Source organism: Danio rerio, chromosome 20 (genome assembly GCF_052040795.2).
Source record: "Danio rerio strain M-AB ecotype USA chromosome 20, GRCz13ab, whole genome shotgun sequence".
Lineage (NCBI taxonomy): Eukaryota > Metazoa > Chordata > Actinopteri > Cypriniformes > Danionidae > Danio > Danio rerio.
In genome coordinates, this window is record NC_141040.1 from 25103433 (window position 1) to 25121338 (window position 17906).

Genomic DNA, 17906 nt, shown 5'->3' on the forward strand with positions numbered 1-17906 from the left:
TTGTGATCAACTGAAGAAAGAAAGTCTAACAGGTTTGCATTAAGTATATGGTGAGTAAATAATAACAGAATTTAAATGCTTGGGCGAAGTGTCCCTTTAAAGGTTTTTTGGGAATCATATGATCCTTCTATGATGCCACTGATAAAACTCCATTTTGTAACCTCTGTTTTTAAGAGAGCATCTTTATCAAAGCAGCATGTAATGAGGGTAATCTCAAAATCTAAGCTTGAGTGTTATGTTTAAACTCTAACTTCAGGCGCTACATAAATATGTGGTCTACTGGAATTAACTAAATTTTGATTAAGTAACTTGCTAAAATATGCCTTAAAATGTGTGTGTGTGTACAGTTAATGTTATACACTTTATTAACTATTCTATGGCTAAACAACTTGTAATATGCGAGATGAGACATTTTCACTATTTTACTTTCAACTTTGATTTTTACATATACTCTCAGGTCTTTGATCTTTTTCTTGATCAGCCAAAAACCATTCATTCATTCATTTGTTTGTTCGTTCATTTGTTCGTTCATTCCTTTTGTTCGTTTATTCATTCATTTATTCATTTATTTATTCATTCATTCATTCATTCATTCATTCATCTTCCTTCGGCTTAGTCTCTATTTCAGAGGTTGCCACAGAGGAATAAACCACCAACTATTCCGGCATATGTTTTACCCAGAGGATGCCCTTTCAGCTGCAACCCAGTATTGTGAAACACCCATACACACTCATTCACGCACACACGCCCTCATACACCATGGGCAATTTAATTTACTCAGTTCACCTACACCACATGTCTTTGGACTGTTGGGAAAACCGGAACGTAACACTTGGAGGAAACCCATGCGAACATGGGGAGAGCATCCAAACTCCACACAGAAATGCCAACTAGCCCAGCTAGGACTCAAACCAGTGACCTTCTTGCTGTGAGAACAGTGCTAACTATTGAGTCACCATGCAACCCAAAGCCAAAAAACAAAGACGTCTTTTTTTTTTTTTTTTTGTGAAATGAAAGTACTTTGGTGGTATTGAACTGCTGTTCAGCCAAGCTACTTTTCTCCACACCATTCATAAAATCACGCAAGTTATGGGCTATGTAGACATTGTGTTTACACCGGTAAGTTAATTCACCTGGACCAGAGAGAGAGAGAGAGAGAGAGAGAGAGAAAGAGAAATGAAAACATTGACTTAACATTCACAATGTAATTTATTGACTGAAATAAAAGATACAAAAAAAACATATTTTAATGATGTATGTTTTGCAAAGGAAGTTACCAAATGCCCAACATAATGCTGGCTGCTGTGCTAAATCTGATGTGCAGTATGTTGTGAAGTTTTGAGAAATTGTTAAGGACTCAAAACAGAGCCAGGGACAAATTCATGCATGCACAAAAAATAAATAAATAAAATTCTGCTGCAAGGGGATGTGTTTCTGATGCCTGTCATAGGCAACATCATGTCTATAAGGAGAAAAAAACAGGTGCGCTTGAGCATTCTGTCCTTTTATAGTTGCAGCTTGTGACATCATGCTTTTGTTTTATGTACTGTAGGTGTCATTGGTTCATGTTGAATTCATATTCAGACACACTTTGTAAGTGTACTGGAACATTCTTTATTAAAGTACATTCAGTCTGCTTTATGGCTTGCTCCATGGTTTGCATGGCAGTGTACCAGTTTATTCCACAGTGAACCACAGCAACAGAGCAATCTCATCAGAGTTTGTTTTACTCTAACCAAATCGGATATAAATGAATATTTATACCAGTAAAGAATACACTTTTCTGACACTCAGTTCAGGACTTGAGGCTTTTATTAACAAGATTCTGATATAAATAAAGTGTAAGAAAGAGAGACAGAAAGAAAAAAAAGTGCGTTGTTGGGGTACAATCGAGGACAAGCAGGTCTAGCTGGTCTACCAGCCTAGCCAAGCTGATGTTCAGCTGGTTTAGCTGGTTGGCAACCAAATGGAAAATGCCCAAAATGCATGTAAAACCAGCCCAAGATGTATTTAGATTTGTTTTAGATACTTGATTGGTTTTCAGATGTTTTATTAGACTATTTTGAACATTTCCAGCAAGATTGAGAACTACTACATTGGATGCTAAGGTAATAGGAACTTATATAAATTAATTAGATGTTGAGATTTTGCTTGTAAATGTTTTTCAAAGTTTGTCTTCATCTTGTTAGGATGTCTCTTTCCAGGTCAATGCGAGGATGTACAGTAGAGGGCGCTCTCACCTGTGGCAAATCACACTAGCAGGCTGAGCACGCATCAGGACATCAGCGGGGATATACAGCTTTTTTGAGGTTTTCAAGGCTAATTTTCTTGGTTTTGTGGTTTCCACATATAATGCCAATTTTAAATGACAATTTAAAGCACTTCCATTCATAAAGCAATTTCATTCTTGTTTACCATAGTTGCTATTGTTTTAATAAATGTGCCACAATGGTACAGTAAACAAATGAAACAAATGAACAAACGTTAACATAGTGTCTATTTAAATGTAAGAAAATATTCTTGAGAATATATACACATTTCTAGTCAACATGTGGGCACTTTAAATGCGACATCTCTGTTATATTTGTAGTCTGGTCATCACTGTGTGTTTAGAAATCATTAACGTGATAAAAATACTAATTCTGCAAATTACGCATTACAAATATCCAAATTCCTGACAGAAAAGAAAGCACGCTGTTTAATTGCTCGTTGTGAAACAGAGGGAATAGAGCTCGTAAGTTTTTTGGCCAGGCTCCGCCCCCGAGTGGCGATTGGCCAACCGCATCAGCAGGGGGGATACTGATTGGCCCTTCCAGCTGTCAATCACGCGAGATCTCCTCAGGCGTGTGGTAGCCGTGAAACATATCATTTGCCGTGAAGTGATCAGACCGAGGGAGAGATCAGCACAGACCATCACCGCGCAAACACACCACGCTCGTGAATTTTTGCATGTCAGGAACGGAGGATCCTGTCGCCGGTCATCGGCCGTTTTCCATCTTGCGTTTATAACACATCAAATCGGCGGCATGTGGAATTGTATCAGGATTAGGAATTGGCTCCCAATCGCGTGCCTGCTGTTAACGATGTGGACGAAGGTGAGAGCTCTGATTGTTATTAGTGTTGCAGATCGATTTAATTGCCGTAGCACTGATCAGGAGGCAAAAGTTGATGGGTGTGGGCAGACGATTTCAACCGTTTCTGCTTAAAGTGATCGATATTTGAATTACGCAGCCACATGTGCGCGTGCATTTGGAAATGTCAGATGTAAGAAATGTTAACTTGAAACACGATTCCTCATTAAAAGCACGGGTGGATCAATTTTATAGGATATTGTATGAAATAAAGCCGATTTTCTCATCTCATCCGCATAACAGGTTTGCAAAATTGTAGACTGATTCTCTGGAGACTTGAATGCACAAGCGCACGCGACACATTCCCTCAAATTAACATTAGCACAGATTTATCTGCATTTCTGTAATGCACAATCAGCATTATGATTGCTCTGTTTGTTTGTTTATTATTTGTCTTTCTGTTTTCAATGTATTTTTAGGTGTCCCAGTCCTCTGGCTATTTTGAGCTGCAGCTGATTGCTGTAGAAAATGTAAACGGTGAGTTGTGGGACGGGGAATGTTGCGACAGCACGCGGAACTCTCAAGACCAGCGCTGCGTGCGGGACGAGTGCGATACTTACTTTAAAGTGTGTCTGAAGGAGTACCAGTCTGAAGTCACCACCACTGGACAGTGCACCTTCGGCTCTGGATCTACCGACGTTCTTGGTGGAAATATATTTTCTTTTAAGACCGCAAAAAACAGCCCCAGCAAAACGAGCGACGTGGGAAAGATCATCATCCCTTTTCACTTCGCCTGGCCGGTGAGTCCTCGTCTTCTCCATGGGCTGTAATAAAAAACGCGCCGCGGTGAGCTGTCACTGCTCGGAAGTTGAGTGCACTATATTGTTAGGGTGATGACAGGGTCTCTATTTTAATCGTGGGGCGTGTAGGCTGCTGTCTTTTAACGATTTTCTGTTATTTCTGTGACTGCTTCATCTGTAGGGCACCCACTTTGCTCTGCGTGTTTGAAACGGGCTGCTTGAAGGTGCATTTAAGGTGACACGCACCTCTTAAAGAGATAGCTCACTGTTGAATGGAAATTCTGCTACTTGGTCACCTTGTTTCCCACCTGTGTTGGTTATTTATTTTAGAAACACGAAGTAATTAGATAATATTGTTATTTACTCGAAGAAATATTGATTGAAAGTGAATGGTGACTTAAGTCTGTCATCCTGTCAAGCGGAAGCTTTAAAAGATACTTTCTAACAGAATAGTTTGTTTTAATTGGCTGTGTTACAAATCTGCTTAGTTGTACATCTTGTTTTGGTAGCATAAGAGAATATACAAGGCGGTTTAGGTAGACTGATTTTAATTTTGTTTCAGTTGACTTCTCATTATCAAGGTGCCAATCTTTCTCAAGTAGTGTACTAGCTATTCAAATGTGACGCGCTATCCATACTCATGGCGCTGCTTGGTCTTTATGATTTTGTTATATCGCATTTTAGCAGATTAATACCCCACACAGGTTTTTTTAAAGTACTATATTTACTTGTGTTATTGTTAAAGGAATAAAGTGAGTGATATAAGGCGGATTAACTACTGTAATGCTGTGGTTTTGCCTAAATCTTTGATTCTTTTTACTATTGGTTTGCTTGAACTTGCTACAAATGAATCAAAAAAAGCATGTTTTTGCAGGCAAACTGTTGTATTCACAAGTGAAGCATGGTTTTACTACACATAGTTTAATCATGGTATCTGTGGTAAATGGTTATGCAAAAGGTAGTCAATATGCTTAAAAATGAATGCTAATCTTTTACTGTAACACATAACAATAACACAAAACAAACACGTTGAGCTAAAGTTAGTTTTATATTCACATATTCAAATTTTCTCCATTGGTGTTATTTGCAAATTCTAAATAGGGAAATTATATCAATGACTATGAAAGCACACCATAGTCCACAGTCAATTAAATAGTGCTAATAAGTCATTCTTGCATGAGTTTTCAGACCTCATATTCAAAGTAGCGTGGTAGGGACCATGTCACAAGACAAAATTTAACTAATGTTTGAATATTAAACCAAATTTACCTCAGAAAGTGTGTTGTATATTCACACATTTGGAATTTCTCCTTAATAATATAATTTCAGAAAAGTATTAAAAAGTAACTGTTTTGAAATCATATTAGCAGCCAAAGACTAACAGTGTTGTACATAGTCTAAATAGTGCTAACAATGTTGTTTCGATGTCATACTTGCATGTGATTTCAGAAAGAATATTCTAAGTACCATGGTTAACAATATAGCGAAGGTGTCACAAGTTGGTACTGAAAAAATGTGCGAATATTAAACAAATTTTACCCCAATAACAACACTACTTGATCTTTATTTCAGCATGTTTAATCTTTTAGAATCTTTCCAAAAGCAGCATTTAAAGTTTGATTATTATTAGGTATTTTCTTAATGTCGGCTATTACCAATAAATGTATAATCTAATCCCACCGTAACCTTGATTAGAGGGAAGTTTAGTTGTCATGGAAATTAGTTGTAATGGTATCCGAATACTGATTGTGACTCCCTTGTGCTGATATGGGAAAAAAAAACTTATCGTGTGTCTCTCCAGACACTCAGGCACATTACTGATGCTGATATCAGGTGTCAAATCGCTGCAAATGTTTTATGCAGTTCGGTGTCACACCAGCAAACAACAAAAAGAGAGATGTCACGTAGTGTCAACTCTCTCAGTTTTGGACTGCAGCCCGATGAGACGCACATAAAGTACTCACCTGTGTTCCATGGCAGACCTAAAACCAGCTTTCCTTTAGTCTTTCATTTACTACCTCACTGCTTCCCCCAACACACAAACACTCAACCGTTTAAGTTAATGTGTAACGTGCTATCATACTGACCCTTTCAGGGCCGTCTTTGATGCTACACCTGCTTCTCTTCTGACCCCTGCTTGAAATTTCACCTAGATGTCTCTATATAGCTTGGATCACATGATATGTGGCTATGGTTTTGTGCCTGAAAGCCTGTGATTGAGTTTAAATTTAAAATGCCGTGTTTGCAGTTTCTTAGTGTCCCATGAAAGCTAATGAAATTGCTAGTGGAATGTGTTTCTGAGTGTCTCTGCATCCGGACATCTGTTTGATGTGCTCGGTGTAACCCCATCTAGGGTGCATTGTATAAAGATATCCAGCACCTCGCCCTCAGTATTAGAGACCGAGTTTGTCACCTGTTGTGGTGGCACCTGGTGGAGTTTGTTTTCTTGTATCACTGAGTTGTTTTGCTAAGATTGGTTTTGAGAAGCCTTTGCCTTCGTGGTTTGCTTTTGATTAGATTTCTTGCTTTGATTTGATAGAAGCTTTTGGTGTCATTCGAAGCTGATTTTGATTCTATTTTCTGCGGCATGTGGTATTCAATTAAACTTTCAGTTGCACTTTAACATGTTTTTATAGCAATGTGTGAAATTTGTGTATAATTATGATTCATTTCTGAAAAATTCAGTTTTCTGTTGATGAACCAATCGTGAATTAAATGGCCATTTCCAGCTGCAATTTTATAAGCAAAAACTGGCTAACTTTAAATAGGGTTTTTAAAAATAGATTTCTTCTAGTGTAAGATAAAAGAAAACATTAGATTACAAACTGTTTATTGGCTCCGTTACATGCAAATTTGACTCAACCACTGTATTTTAATAACAGTCCAAGAAAAATGTTTGAGTACATAATGTTACAGTTAAAGTTAGAATTTTTAGCCCCTCTTTGAATTTTTTCTTTTTAAAATATTTCCCAAATGATGATTAACAGAGCAAGGACATTTTCACAGTATGTCTGATAATATTCTTTCTTCTGGATAACGTCTTATTTGTTTAATTTGGCCAGAGTAAAAGCAGTTTTTAATTTTTTAAAAACAGTTTTAAGGTCAAAATTATTAGCTCCTTTAGGCTATATATTTTTTCGATAGTCTACAGAACAAACCATCATTATACAATAACTTGCCTAATTACCTTAACCTGCCCAATTAACCTAGTTAAGCCTTTAATGATCACTTTAAGTGTCTTAAAAATATCTAGTCAAATATTATTTACTGTCATCATGGCAAAAATAAAATAAATCAGTTATTAGAAATGAGTTATTAAAACTATTATGATTAGAAATGTGTTGAAAAAATAATTGGGGTCTAATAATTCAGGGGGGCTAATAATTCTGACTTCAACTGTACATGAACAGTTTTTGATTTTAAATAGTTTTTTTCTCTTCTAAAAGTAAAAACAAACTGTCTGACTTTCCTTTACATGAAACAGAAATGAAAACTGATTGGCAAAATATAATAAAAGCATACATGTGCACTCTTCACTGTAAGTAGGAGTTATTTATAAAATGATTCTGCTGTGTATAATCATGCAAACACTTGTTTGTAGTTTAACTGTTTTCTACAGTTTATTACTCCTAGTCATTTCTCCCATAGGCAACTGAAACGGAAGTTCTAAAACAGTAGCAAAAATGAGCACACTTCCACATTGCAGAATAAGGTCAATAGTGTATCTGTGGTTACCATTGTAAACAAAGAAAAGCCACACTTTTATAAATGGTACTTTTAATCAGAATAATATGAAAATAAAATTAAAAGAAAATACCATCTGAACTAGGGCTGCACAGTATACCGTTTCAAAATCGGCATCGTGATCAATGATCATTCACAATAGTCACATTGCAAGTAAACGCAATGTTGAGTCCGGATGATAATCGATCATTTGCATGTGTTTTTTGAGACCTGTGACTGTATGAGTATTTTATTTATTTAGCATTTAGGCATAATAAATTGTACTGTGTGTAATTTTAATATCAATAAGCAGTTAAAATTATTTCTAGAATGAAAACTATATAGTGTTATTTTTCATTTCTATGTTTGAGTACAATTTCAAGTTTATTTCAGGTGTATCTTTTTCTTTATTGTATTTATGTATGCTTGTAGATTGTTTACCATGCCCTACAGAATCCTCTCAATCCTAATCTAATTTAATATTATAATTGTCTTCCAATTTGAGAGATTCAACACATCTGGTGAAATAGGATTCTTATGGCAATATGGATCACAGAATAACAAAATATCGCAACGTTAGATTTTTCTAATATCGTGCAGCCCTAATCTGAACTCTAAATTCTTCCCAGAAATGTATTAATGTAACCTCTCCTACTTCCAATTAAATTTTTAGTATTTGTTTTCTTCCAATATTTTGTACATTGTGAATTATGAGCTTGCTATGCTTGGTACAATATTTTGTGTGGTGCATCTCTGGCTTCTGTTAATATCTCATGTACAGACTTCATTATAATTCCACACACATTGCATTTTCTTTTTAAATCGCAATGCAGTTTGAGCACACATCTGAAATGGAGATTGTCTGTAATATTGTAAAAAAAAAAAAAAAAACTCTTAAAAACCCAACCGCAACCTTAAGTCAACCTTTTAGTTTTTGATTAGATTTTTAATGATTTGCTTTGATTCACTACAAAAAACTCGTTCATGGAGTCATTTGTTTGTGAATCTTGTCATCTGTATGTTACTGCATGCGACCCATGAGGAAGGTTTTTGGTGATTATTTGATTGCCTTTTTTAAATTGCATCACATTCTATTGTATTTGCAAACAAGGCTAAAACTGTGTGTAGATTCAATGGCGAGGATGTAGGAAATACTTGAATTAGTTAAACATGGATCTTTACAGAAATCCATATTAAGATTAAATATAGATCTCAAGTGCTCCAAAAACAATACTTTGACCCGTGCCTATAGATTATCTCTTTATCAGATGGTTACCATATGATGAAAGCCATGGTCTCTTGAAAGTATCCCTCTGGCCTTTTACTTGTGTAATGAATCCATGCAGTCAGCAGCAGGTTAGTAAGTTGTAGATTTGTGTTACCGTTTTAGTAGATGTTGAACTTCAGGAGCGTGAGAGACCGTACCCACGAGAGCCTCTCTGGTGGCGCAGTGATATTGACGATAGAGACGGCAGCTGTATCTGTCTGTCAGAGGACCACTACGCTTCAAGGCTAAATGGCAGCGTCAGCCACACCTGATTGGGAGCTTGCTGGGCTGTTGCTAGGAGACGGTTACATGGGCCTTTAGTAAACAATTATCTATTGCCCTCCGAGTTCCCTTCCCCCTTAACTGGTCTTTCAGTGGAACCACTCGTTCCCATCTCACCTGGGAAAGAAGTGCCAGAGCCTCACAACTGATTACACTATTGACTGTGTAATTAGCCAGTCACAGCTGGCTGCGTCTCCGGTCAACAAAAAGCAGTAATTGTCCAGTTCAGCATCAGAGCAGGTGGCTGCTGATTGGGGCTGATTATAGATTGCTGCTCCCTTAGGGCCTTAAAATGTCCAAGGAACCAGCGTCCACCTTTTTTGGTTGATGTTTTGGCTTTTTGTGTGGGTTAACCCAAAGCTGCGGTCATGGCTTGGATGGTGTCACGTTTTCCCTGCTACTGCATTGTAAGGACAATACCTAATTAGTAACAAAGTCCCATTTTACTTGGCGGCCATCTTTGAAATGCCTCCTGGGCAGTATGCTCGGGTAAACTTTAGATGGGATACACGGCTGGCCGGAAGTGCGATACGCACATGAATGTAGCAGAATTTTTTTTTTATGGCACTGTATAACAGTTAATATCATTATAGTACTGTGACTGGTGCGTTCGTTTAGCACATCTTGATTTTGCCAAGTGCTAGTTCTGAGAGAAAAATTATTTTATGATGACTTAGGGACAACAACTCCATCAGCCAATCAAACGTCATGAAAAAAAAAAACACCTGCAATTTTTACCAGTGAAATAGACAAGTGAAAAGGTAAAATCATGAGTTTTCTCCTATCAATTTACAGAATGATCGCAAAATAAATATTTATGGATTTGCTTTTTTTTCCAGCTTAGTGAACATTTTACATTATTCTGCATTGACAAATTAGTTAGATTGATGTGCTTTAATGTACTTTCTGTCTCAAATTAAAACAAGATAACAAATTAACAATGTGCCTAGCTATCAAACGCAATTAAACTTGGCCTTTTTCTAGCTTAAAGCGACTGCAAAGTTGTCTAATACTTCTATTTTAGTTGCTATTCTGTTGCTTCGCATTCAGTTTCATTAAAAGACAAATGCCTGAAATGCAGAACAAAACACTTGTTTGAACAAACAAGATTATTCAAGACGCTGACATACTGTAATTCACTGTAAAATCCAGGTTGAGTCGATTTAAACAAATCCTTATTTTGCGATCATTCTGTGAATTGGTAGGAGAAAACTCGTGATCTTAGCTTTTGACTTGTCCTTTTCACTGGTAAAAATGAATTTTAGCGGTCTTTGCATGGGGCACATAATGATGACATCATGATGATTGATTGGCTGATGGAGTTGTTGTCCCTGGGTCATCATAAAAAATGTTGGTCTTAGTACAACTAGCACTTGGCAAAATCAGAAAATGCGTTGGGGTTATGGTAGGGGTAGACAATAAAAATACAATTTATGGAGTAATTTAATAGATAACATAATAAATACTCGATACAACTAATGTTTTTACATCACTGTGACTGTTGGGTTTAGGGTTGGGGTGGGGGTATATGTTAATAAAATACCTTTAATAGGAAATTTTATAAATATTATAAATCATTTTCGCTAACTTCCGGCTGCAACCATATCTGATCTAGCAACAACCATATGCTCGGTCATTCTGTTTGAAGGGGGAAACATCAAATTATTCGTAGTTGCTTGCCAAGCTTAGGATTTAATTTCATATTAGGAATCACCATTAAAATTAAACGACAACTTTGTCTTTAGTTTCATTTTTAAACGTTCGAGTCTAACTAAATCTGCAGATAATCTCATATGGTCTGAGCCCCTCCCCTGGAGAATCCTCAGTCTATAGTGATCGCTGATTGGCTCCTTTACTTGAAGGCAGGCCTTCATTCACCACATTGACCGTCATACTTTTCTCCATTCAAAGGTATACGAGTGAATTGTCTTGTGTCTGTTAGTATTTAGGGTTGCGTGATAAATCACATGCATGTCAGTAATGTGATGAGTGGTAAATTTTATAACACGTGCATTCAGATGAAGCAACGTTTACTACGTTATGCAAAATATCACATTCGATTATTCAAATCATAGATAATCATAATATTGACAACTGTTTGTGTGGCTACTCGGTGAACTTTGGCCCTTTTTAGTAAATGCTACTATTGCTACATCTGAAAGCATGTGGAAGTACCACACATAAACATCTGTTTTTACTCCAAACTCACTTCATAATTCAACTCAGTTGAGTGTTTGAAATAAACCACACAATTGTGCTTCCATGACAAGATGTGGATGGCAACCGCAAAATTTGCAAAATTTCGAATGTGATTTTATTTATTTGTTTGCCGTCCTTTTAGTAATAAATTGATAATTGGCTGGTATAAGTTGGGTATACTGTAATATGCAGTCAGATGTTTTTGTTTAACACAGCATCTTGAAGAACATGAAAAATAATCTTTAGTTTAAAACGTGGTCCTAGGTAATTCAAGGACTTCTTGCACTTTGATAATCAAAGTATATGCTGGATAAAAAAAAATCAATACTAGGGCTGCGTTATATTGGGAAAAAATGACTTTGCGATTATTTATTTATTATTATTTTTTCTGCGATTTATATATAATATATTACTTATATATGATGTCACGTGTGCTCCGAATTGTGGATTGTGATCTGTCTGAATCGCAGATCAACAGTGATACGTTACACTCCTAGCAGACGCACACATAGCGATATTGATGCTGATATTGTGCAGCCATAATGACTACCCATGGCTTCTGATAAAGCATTGAGATCTTAGAAAGTGAAAGAATTGGTCTGTGCATAAAAATGATCATTGAATCAATGAAACTGGCCACAAATTGATGGATTTTAATTGTTAAATTATGTGTAAAAAAGAAACAAGGTTGCCACCAAAAATGCTCCACTAAAGAACAAAGGTGATCTAAGTGCAAGAACATTTACCGTTTTTTTTTTGCCTGTTTTAGCTCACTGCGTCAAAAGCCATTTAATGTTCAAAGATAAATTTCTAACTGTGTTATGAGTGTTAGGAAGGGGTTGAATATAAACATGCAACGCATGTGATGATTTCATTGTCACAAAATTTTTAACAGCTAGTTATTAGCTCTTTAGTTAATGCATAAGTTAGTGGATGATTTGGTTGACCCTGTGGTGCAGCAACAGTCAAAGCAGAGCAGCTTTTGTTTGAGCTGGCTGCACTATTTGCAGTCATCTGCAGTGGTTTGTGATGTTACAGGAAGAGCCAGTATTGATTCCTCCCTCTCCATGGAGATCCGCTGTGGTGATTCACCAGGAAGTTTAAGATCATGAGGAATCTAGCTGGATGTGAGAGTCTCTCTCTCTCTCTTTTCCTGACCCTGAAATAGCTTTTTGTTCTGCCACCACAATAAACATTTTCTTTCTTGTGACCTGGGGCAGAGAGGCTTTTTGTACCCATGTCTTCCCATTAAATGAAGGGAAAGGCTGCATTTTCCTTCTCTTGAATGCAGCAGTCATGGTAGAATTATTTTTAGCAGTGGAAAGACTGGGCCAATTAAGAGACAGTGTGCCTGAGGTGACTTTATGAACAAAATCTGTTATGCTACAGGGTGGTTTGAGAGAGGTCGTCTTTGGATGGCACATTTTGTAAACACAGACTGCCTAGTTTTGACCATGTTTATTTGTAATAAAGCATTTAAAGAGAGACTGTTTAGATTCTCTGTAAAGCATAAAATCCAGGCACTTCCTACTCCATCACTCCCACACGATGGACTCTTCAAAACTATTAAATGGACCTTACTGGTTTGGAGATTGCAGAAGGGCCCTTGCCAAAATGCTGATAAATGATTAAAGGATAAAATGCTTTAACTGAAAATCCACTTAATGCAAGTATGACTGTAATGCTAGGGTTCTGGCAAGGGTCATTTACCATTCACACCAGTAGTCATGGGAGGATAACTGTTTTGTTGGAAAATTCAAGGTTTTAAAACCACCAAACTTTTCTGTAATACCATTCCTAAGGTATGTGTAAAATATTTTTAATTGACATTTTTTTGTTGCTCTTATAGGACAACAGTATCTTCAGGAGAAAATATATCCAAAGATGCCATTTTAAATTGTAAAAATATCTGTGTTTTTGAAACTAATGAAGGACGCAGAAGTCGATGATTCATTTTAATTAATCTGCCTTACATGTTTACTGCTCCAAAATATTTCTAATGTTTCAAAAAATAAAATGCATTGTGTTCAAAGGGGCAAAAAATGTTGTTTTTTTACACAGACATTGCAAAAAAATGTTTTTTTAGAGCATTAATAACAATACCGTGATACGGTGAAGTCGTGATATTTTCATTCAAGGTTCTCATAGCATCTTATATCAGCCAATGCCTAATCTAGAGGTGTGAACCTACACTGGTCTCATGATTCGGTTTGGTTACGATTATCTTGCCATCGATTCGGTTCAATTCGATATCTTGGTGCATCACGGTGCATTGACGATGCTTTCCATAAGCAATTAGATTTTTTCTTCACAACACAATTTTTTTTTTATTAAAATCTTTAAATATATTAATATTTATATTTTATTTGTAATAGAATTTTGTCCTTTAATACAAGCAGTAAGATATATGAACTGTACCTTTAATTTTACCTGCTCAAAGAAAACACACTTTTTGAATGTATGAAGCAAAACTTTAATATATGCACAGAAGACAATATGAGCATTTATAACAAATAAACTAATGTAAATATAATCCCGCTCCCTTTTTGAGGGCTGTCTTCACCCGCTCAACAGAAAGGGCTGCGCTTGGCTTTGGGAATGAAAGCGATATTTACCCATGAGTTACGTGGGAAGAACAGCCGCAGTTACAGTCTATATGTGCATAATATAATAGACAATATGATAGATATGTATTATAGTAATATAATAGACAATAAGATAATATGTGCGTAATAGACACAGTGGAGAAAACTTGCAACTGGATCCACAAGTATCGCTTTAACAGCTGAGAGGAGGAGAAAGTTACCTCACAAACAGGCCAGCGCAGCGGGCAAAGTGTATGTGAGAGAAGCAGAAATGTATTTTTACAGCATCTCCCCCTAGTAGTTAAAACGCGGCTCGTTAGCTGTGCCTTCTTCAGTGTCAACTGAAGACTTTCTAGCATACGAACAAGTAGCTGAACTGTGCATATTTATCTAATTTTTTTTAGTAGGAGCGTTTTATTTACTCGCCCTCGCCTCCTTTGCCATAGTATTCTACTGCGACATTGCTCATAGGAGATAAATGACGTCAGTATGTAATAACCGGTTATGATCTGTTACTGAACCGGTATCGAATTGTTCCCATCTGCATCGTGGTGCACCAAAGAAACAATTCATTTTGACACCCCTGAGCCTAATTTCTACACCAATACAAAAAGTTTTGATAATTATTAAATCTAATTGAGATATGCTCTCAGTGTGCTTAGTTTTCATTTTTGGTGTAAACAAAAGTGATTAGGACTGGCATCAGGAGGAGAGGACTGAAGAAAAACCACTCTTTTGTGCTGTACTTCAGCTAAGTGCTCAAGAAAGCATGTTGGTGCTTTTAGAAGAGCCTGACTATGTTGAGTGTTACCCTCATAAAGAGTGCAAGATAAACTGGTTCCCAAAAGAAGGACTTCCATTAGGTTGAACATACAGAGCTACCAGTGGTGGACATGATTGTATTAGGCAGAGCAATTATAATGGACTTTCTCTCTCCCCTGAGAAGGGTCGTAGAAAACATGGGGTCCTTTCAGTGGGAAGAAGTGGGAGTTAGAGAGCTTAACCCTGATGTCCCTTTCCAATAACACTGGAAGCTACTATGTGTGTGAGAGAGAGCTGTTTCTATTGTTAGTTCCTGCTCTTAACTAATTGTTTTCAACTACCCATGATGCTCTACCTCCCTGGCACTGGGTTCCTTAACGACAGTTTTGCACATGACAACATGAATGATGACTTGCAAGTACACAAAGTGCCTGCTTATTCATTTCCAGCTGTATGAATTTGTTCAGGAAGAGCCGGATTGTTTTTCTTCTTCTGTGTTAGCGTACATGGATGTGGCGCAAGTGGGATTGTGTCTGACTAATGCATGCGCACCTTCCTGAGGGAGCTAATGAATTGCGAGCAGGTGTGCTGCAGTGATTAAAGTGCATTACCGCATGGCAAGTTTAATTCCCGCTTGACCTCTGACCTTGTTCAAAATGATAATGATTGTAATGGAGTTGTTGCTCATGTGACTCTTACCTCTTGGGATGGCAGCACAATTCTAGATTGCTATTCCGCAAGTAGGTCTGTTCTAAATGATGTGAAGCTACTTAGCAAAGGTTCTGCCATTTTAACTTGATGCCAGTAATCGGCAGTACTGTAACTGGACTAGACTGACAGGGAGACAACTGGCTTGTCAGATGGTTTGATGATGAGCTAGCAGTCTAGAGTGTCAAATGGCCGCCTCACTGTAGTAACCGAAGGGCTGCTTGCCAAATGAACGCTTGCCAATGAGTTGAATATGGAATAGTGTCATTCCATATTGAGCTCATAACACTAGTGTAAGAGCAGCTATCAGGTGGAATAGTTCCACAGATGTCATTGATGGATTTACATTAATTTTTTGGAAGCCTACTTTAGAGTAGTATGGCCGGACCGCTGTGTAATACATGGTTTGGAAGGATTGAGAGCTGTGAGATTTGATCCAGGCCAGCGTCTTTGGGAGATCTGTGAGCTGTGCCCACTGGGATATGGCAGCTTCCAACCTCACAGCCTGTTTCGGTTGCTGCCAAGCAGCCATGCTAGTCTCAGTTTCTACAAATGCTGCAGTTAAAACCTCTCTGAAATGAGGAGGATATGAGCAATTGCTTTTTTGTATAATGGTGATTTGATGTAACTTGCCCCTTATGGCAAGTTATACTTCACTATACTATACTAAATTAGATTTCATTAGATTATTGTTTTGTTTTAGGTTGATTTGGTCTTGCTTTAACATAAATTTTTTTACATTTTTTAATGTTTTTTGGAAAATTGATTTGATAAACTGCAATAAAAAAAAGCTTTCTTACATTTTGTTGTTGTTTTAACAGAATAACCTGATTTAAGTGAATTTATTCAAGAACAAGCAAAATAATATGCCAACTGCCAGGTAAAACTATTTTCTTCTTTGTTTGAAACAAAATTATTTTACTTGGCACCCTCACATAGGCATTGGAGGATATAAGATTCTAACGGTATGATAACCTTGGATAAAAACATCATGATTTCTCACAGTATTGTAATTACTGCTCTAAAATATTTTCTTTTTAAATGTCTGGTTAAAAAAACAAAAAAAAAACTTTTCCCCCTTTGAACACAATATATTTTATACTTAGAAACATTTAAGATATTTAGGAACAGTAAACATGTCAGGCTGAATAAATCAAATGAATCGTTGACTTATGCTGTCTTTATTATTTTCTAAAACACTGATTTCTTTACAATTTTGTGATGATTTTCGGATACATTTCTGCTGGAAATACTGTTGTCATAAAAAAAACGTAAAAAAATACAACTTATATCGTAGGATTGGTATTGCAGAATTTTGGTGGTTTTAAAACTTTGACTTTTTCAAACCGCGGTATACCTTGAAAATGGTAATTGTCTCATGCCTACTCTGACATTATATTGCTGGTTCACACACAAAAAATACTCACTTAATTTGAACAAAACATTTATTTGACTTTTCCATAAAATAATTCCTACTTTAGAATTTGTTAGATATTTGGACTAGAATCAAGACAAAAACTGTAAGTAAGAAAAGCATGTGCATGATGGTAAATTTGCCACTAGGGTTGGTTACCGAAACTCAGTGCCACTATGGCACCGGTACCTTTGGAACCGGTATGCACCGGATCAAATCAGCATATGAATTTCGGTGCCTAATTTCGGTGCTGCAACAAGAACGTAAAGCAAGTCGCGCACCAGAAGCACCGCTCGGGGATGCGCATCGCCAGGCATTTAGAATTCGCAAGCCAGGGGCTGTCCAGGGGCATCCAACGGCCAGCCACGACTCATGACTGTTCATATTTCTGCCATGCCACAGAGCGCCATCTGAATAGCTTCATTTTAAATAACATGCGAATATGCACGTCTGGTGTGTGATACTATCAACTGTCATGTGCGCTCCGTGCCGTGGCTCTGAGTGGTGCATCTGCTGTGTGACGTGCTTAAGAAGCATAAAGGGGTGCATTAAAGACACACGTGAGTAAGCGTTGTGTCACACTATCTCTAAATGTTTAATTCTAAATAGCTTTGAGGGATACGGATGTCAGCGATGTCAGACAAAGCGCGCAGTTTAGCGAATGCGGCGAGCGACTCACTTCATCAACACGCAAGATCACGTTCAGCTAATTTGCTTAAACGAAGCATTCTACAGTATGGCTATATTTTACAAGCAAGGATTCTGACACACCAACATGCAGAAGATGTGTTAAAGTTGCGTCTAAGAGAGAAACACATCAAACTTATTAAATGCGAGGGCTCATGGAATCAACTTATAGGTGAGGAATGGACCATCTCTGACAGGTTGTGACATCATCTGACACATTATCTGAGTACGTTTACATGGACACCAATACTCTGATTTTAATATGATTAAGACAATACTCTGATCAAGAGTCTACCACGTAAACAGTGATTTTTTTTAACATCTTAAAGGACCACAGACACAAACTGCGGAGGAAACATTTATAGGCTGGTGACACAATGATGTTACTGATCTATGTGTTATAACGTA

General features: G+C 37.1%; 1 protein-coding gene across 2 annotated transcripts in view; it reads left to right on the forward strand.

Annotated features, from left to right (window-relative positions):
• Positions 1-2871: 2871 nt before the first annotated feature.
• Positions 2872-17906, forward strand: part of jag2b (jagged canonical Notch ligand 2b) — an 84868-nt gene continuing 69833 nt past the window's right edge. Inside the window, exons 1-2 of one of the 2 annotated variants that reach the window (XM_087296310.2) lie at positions 2872-3095; positions 3551-3871. In XM_087296310.2, coding sequence (XP_087152436.1) covers positions 3027-3095; positions 3551-3871 — 390 coding nt within the window. In that variant the 5' untranslated portion in view covers positions 2872-3026. 2 annotated transcript variants of the gene reach the window in all.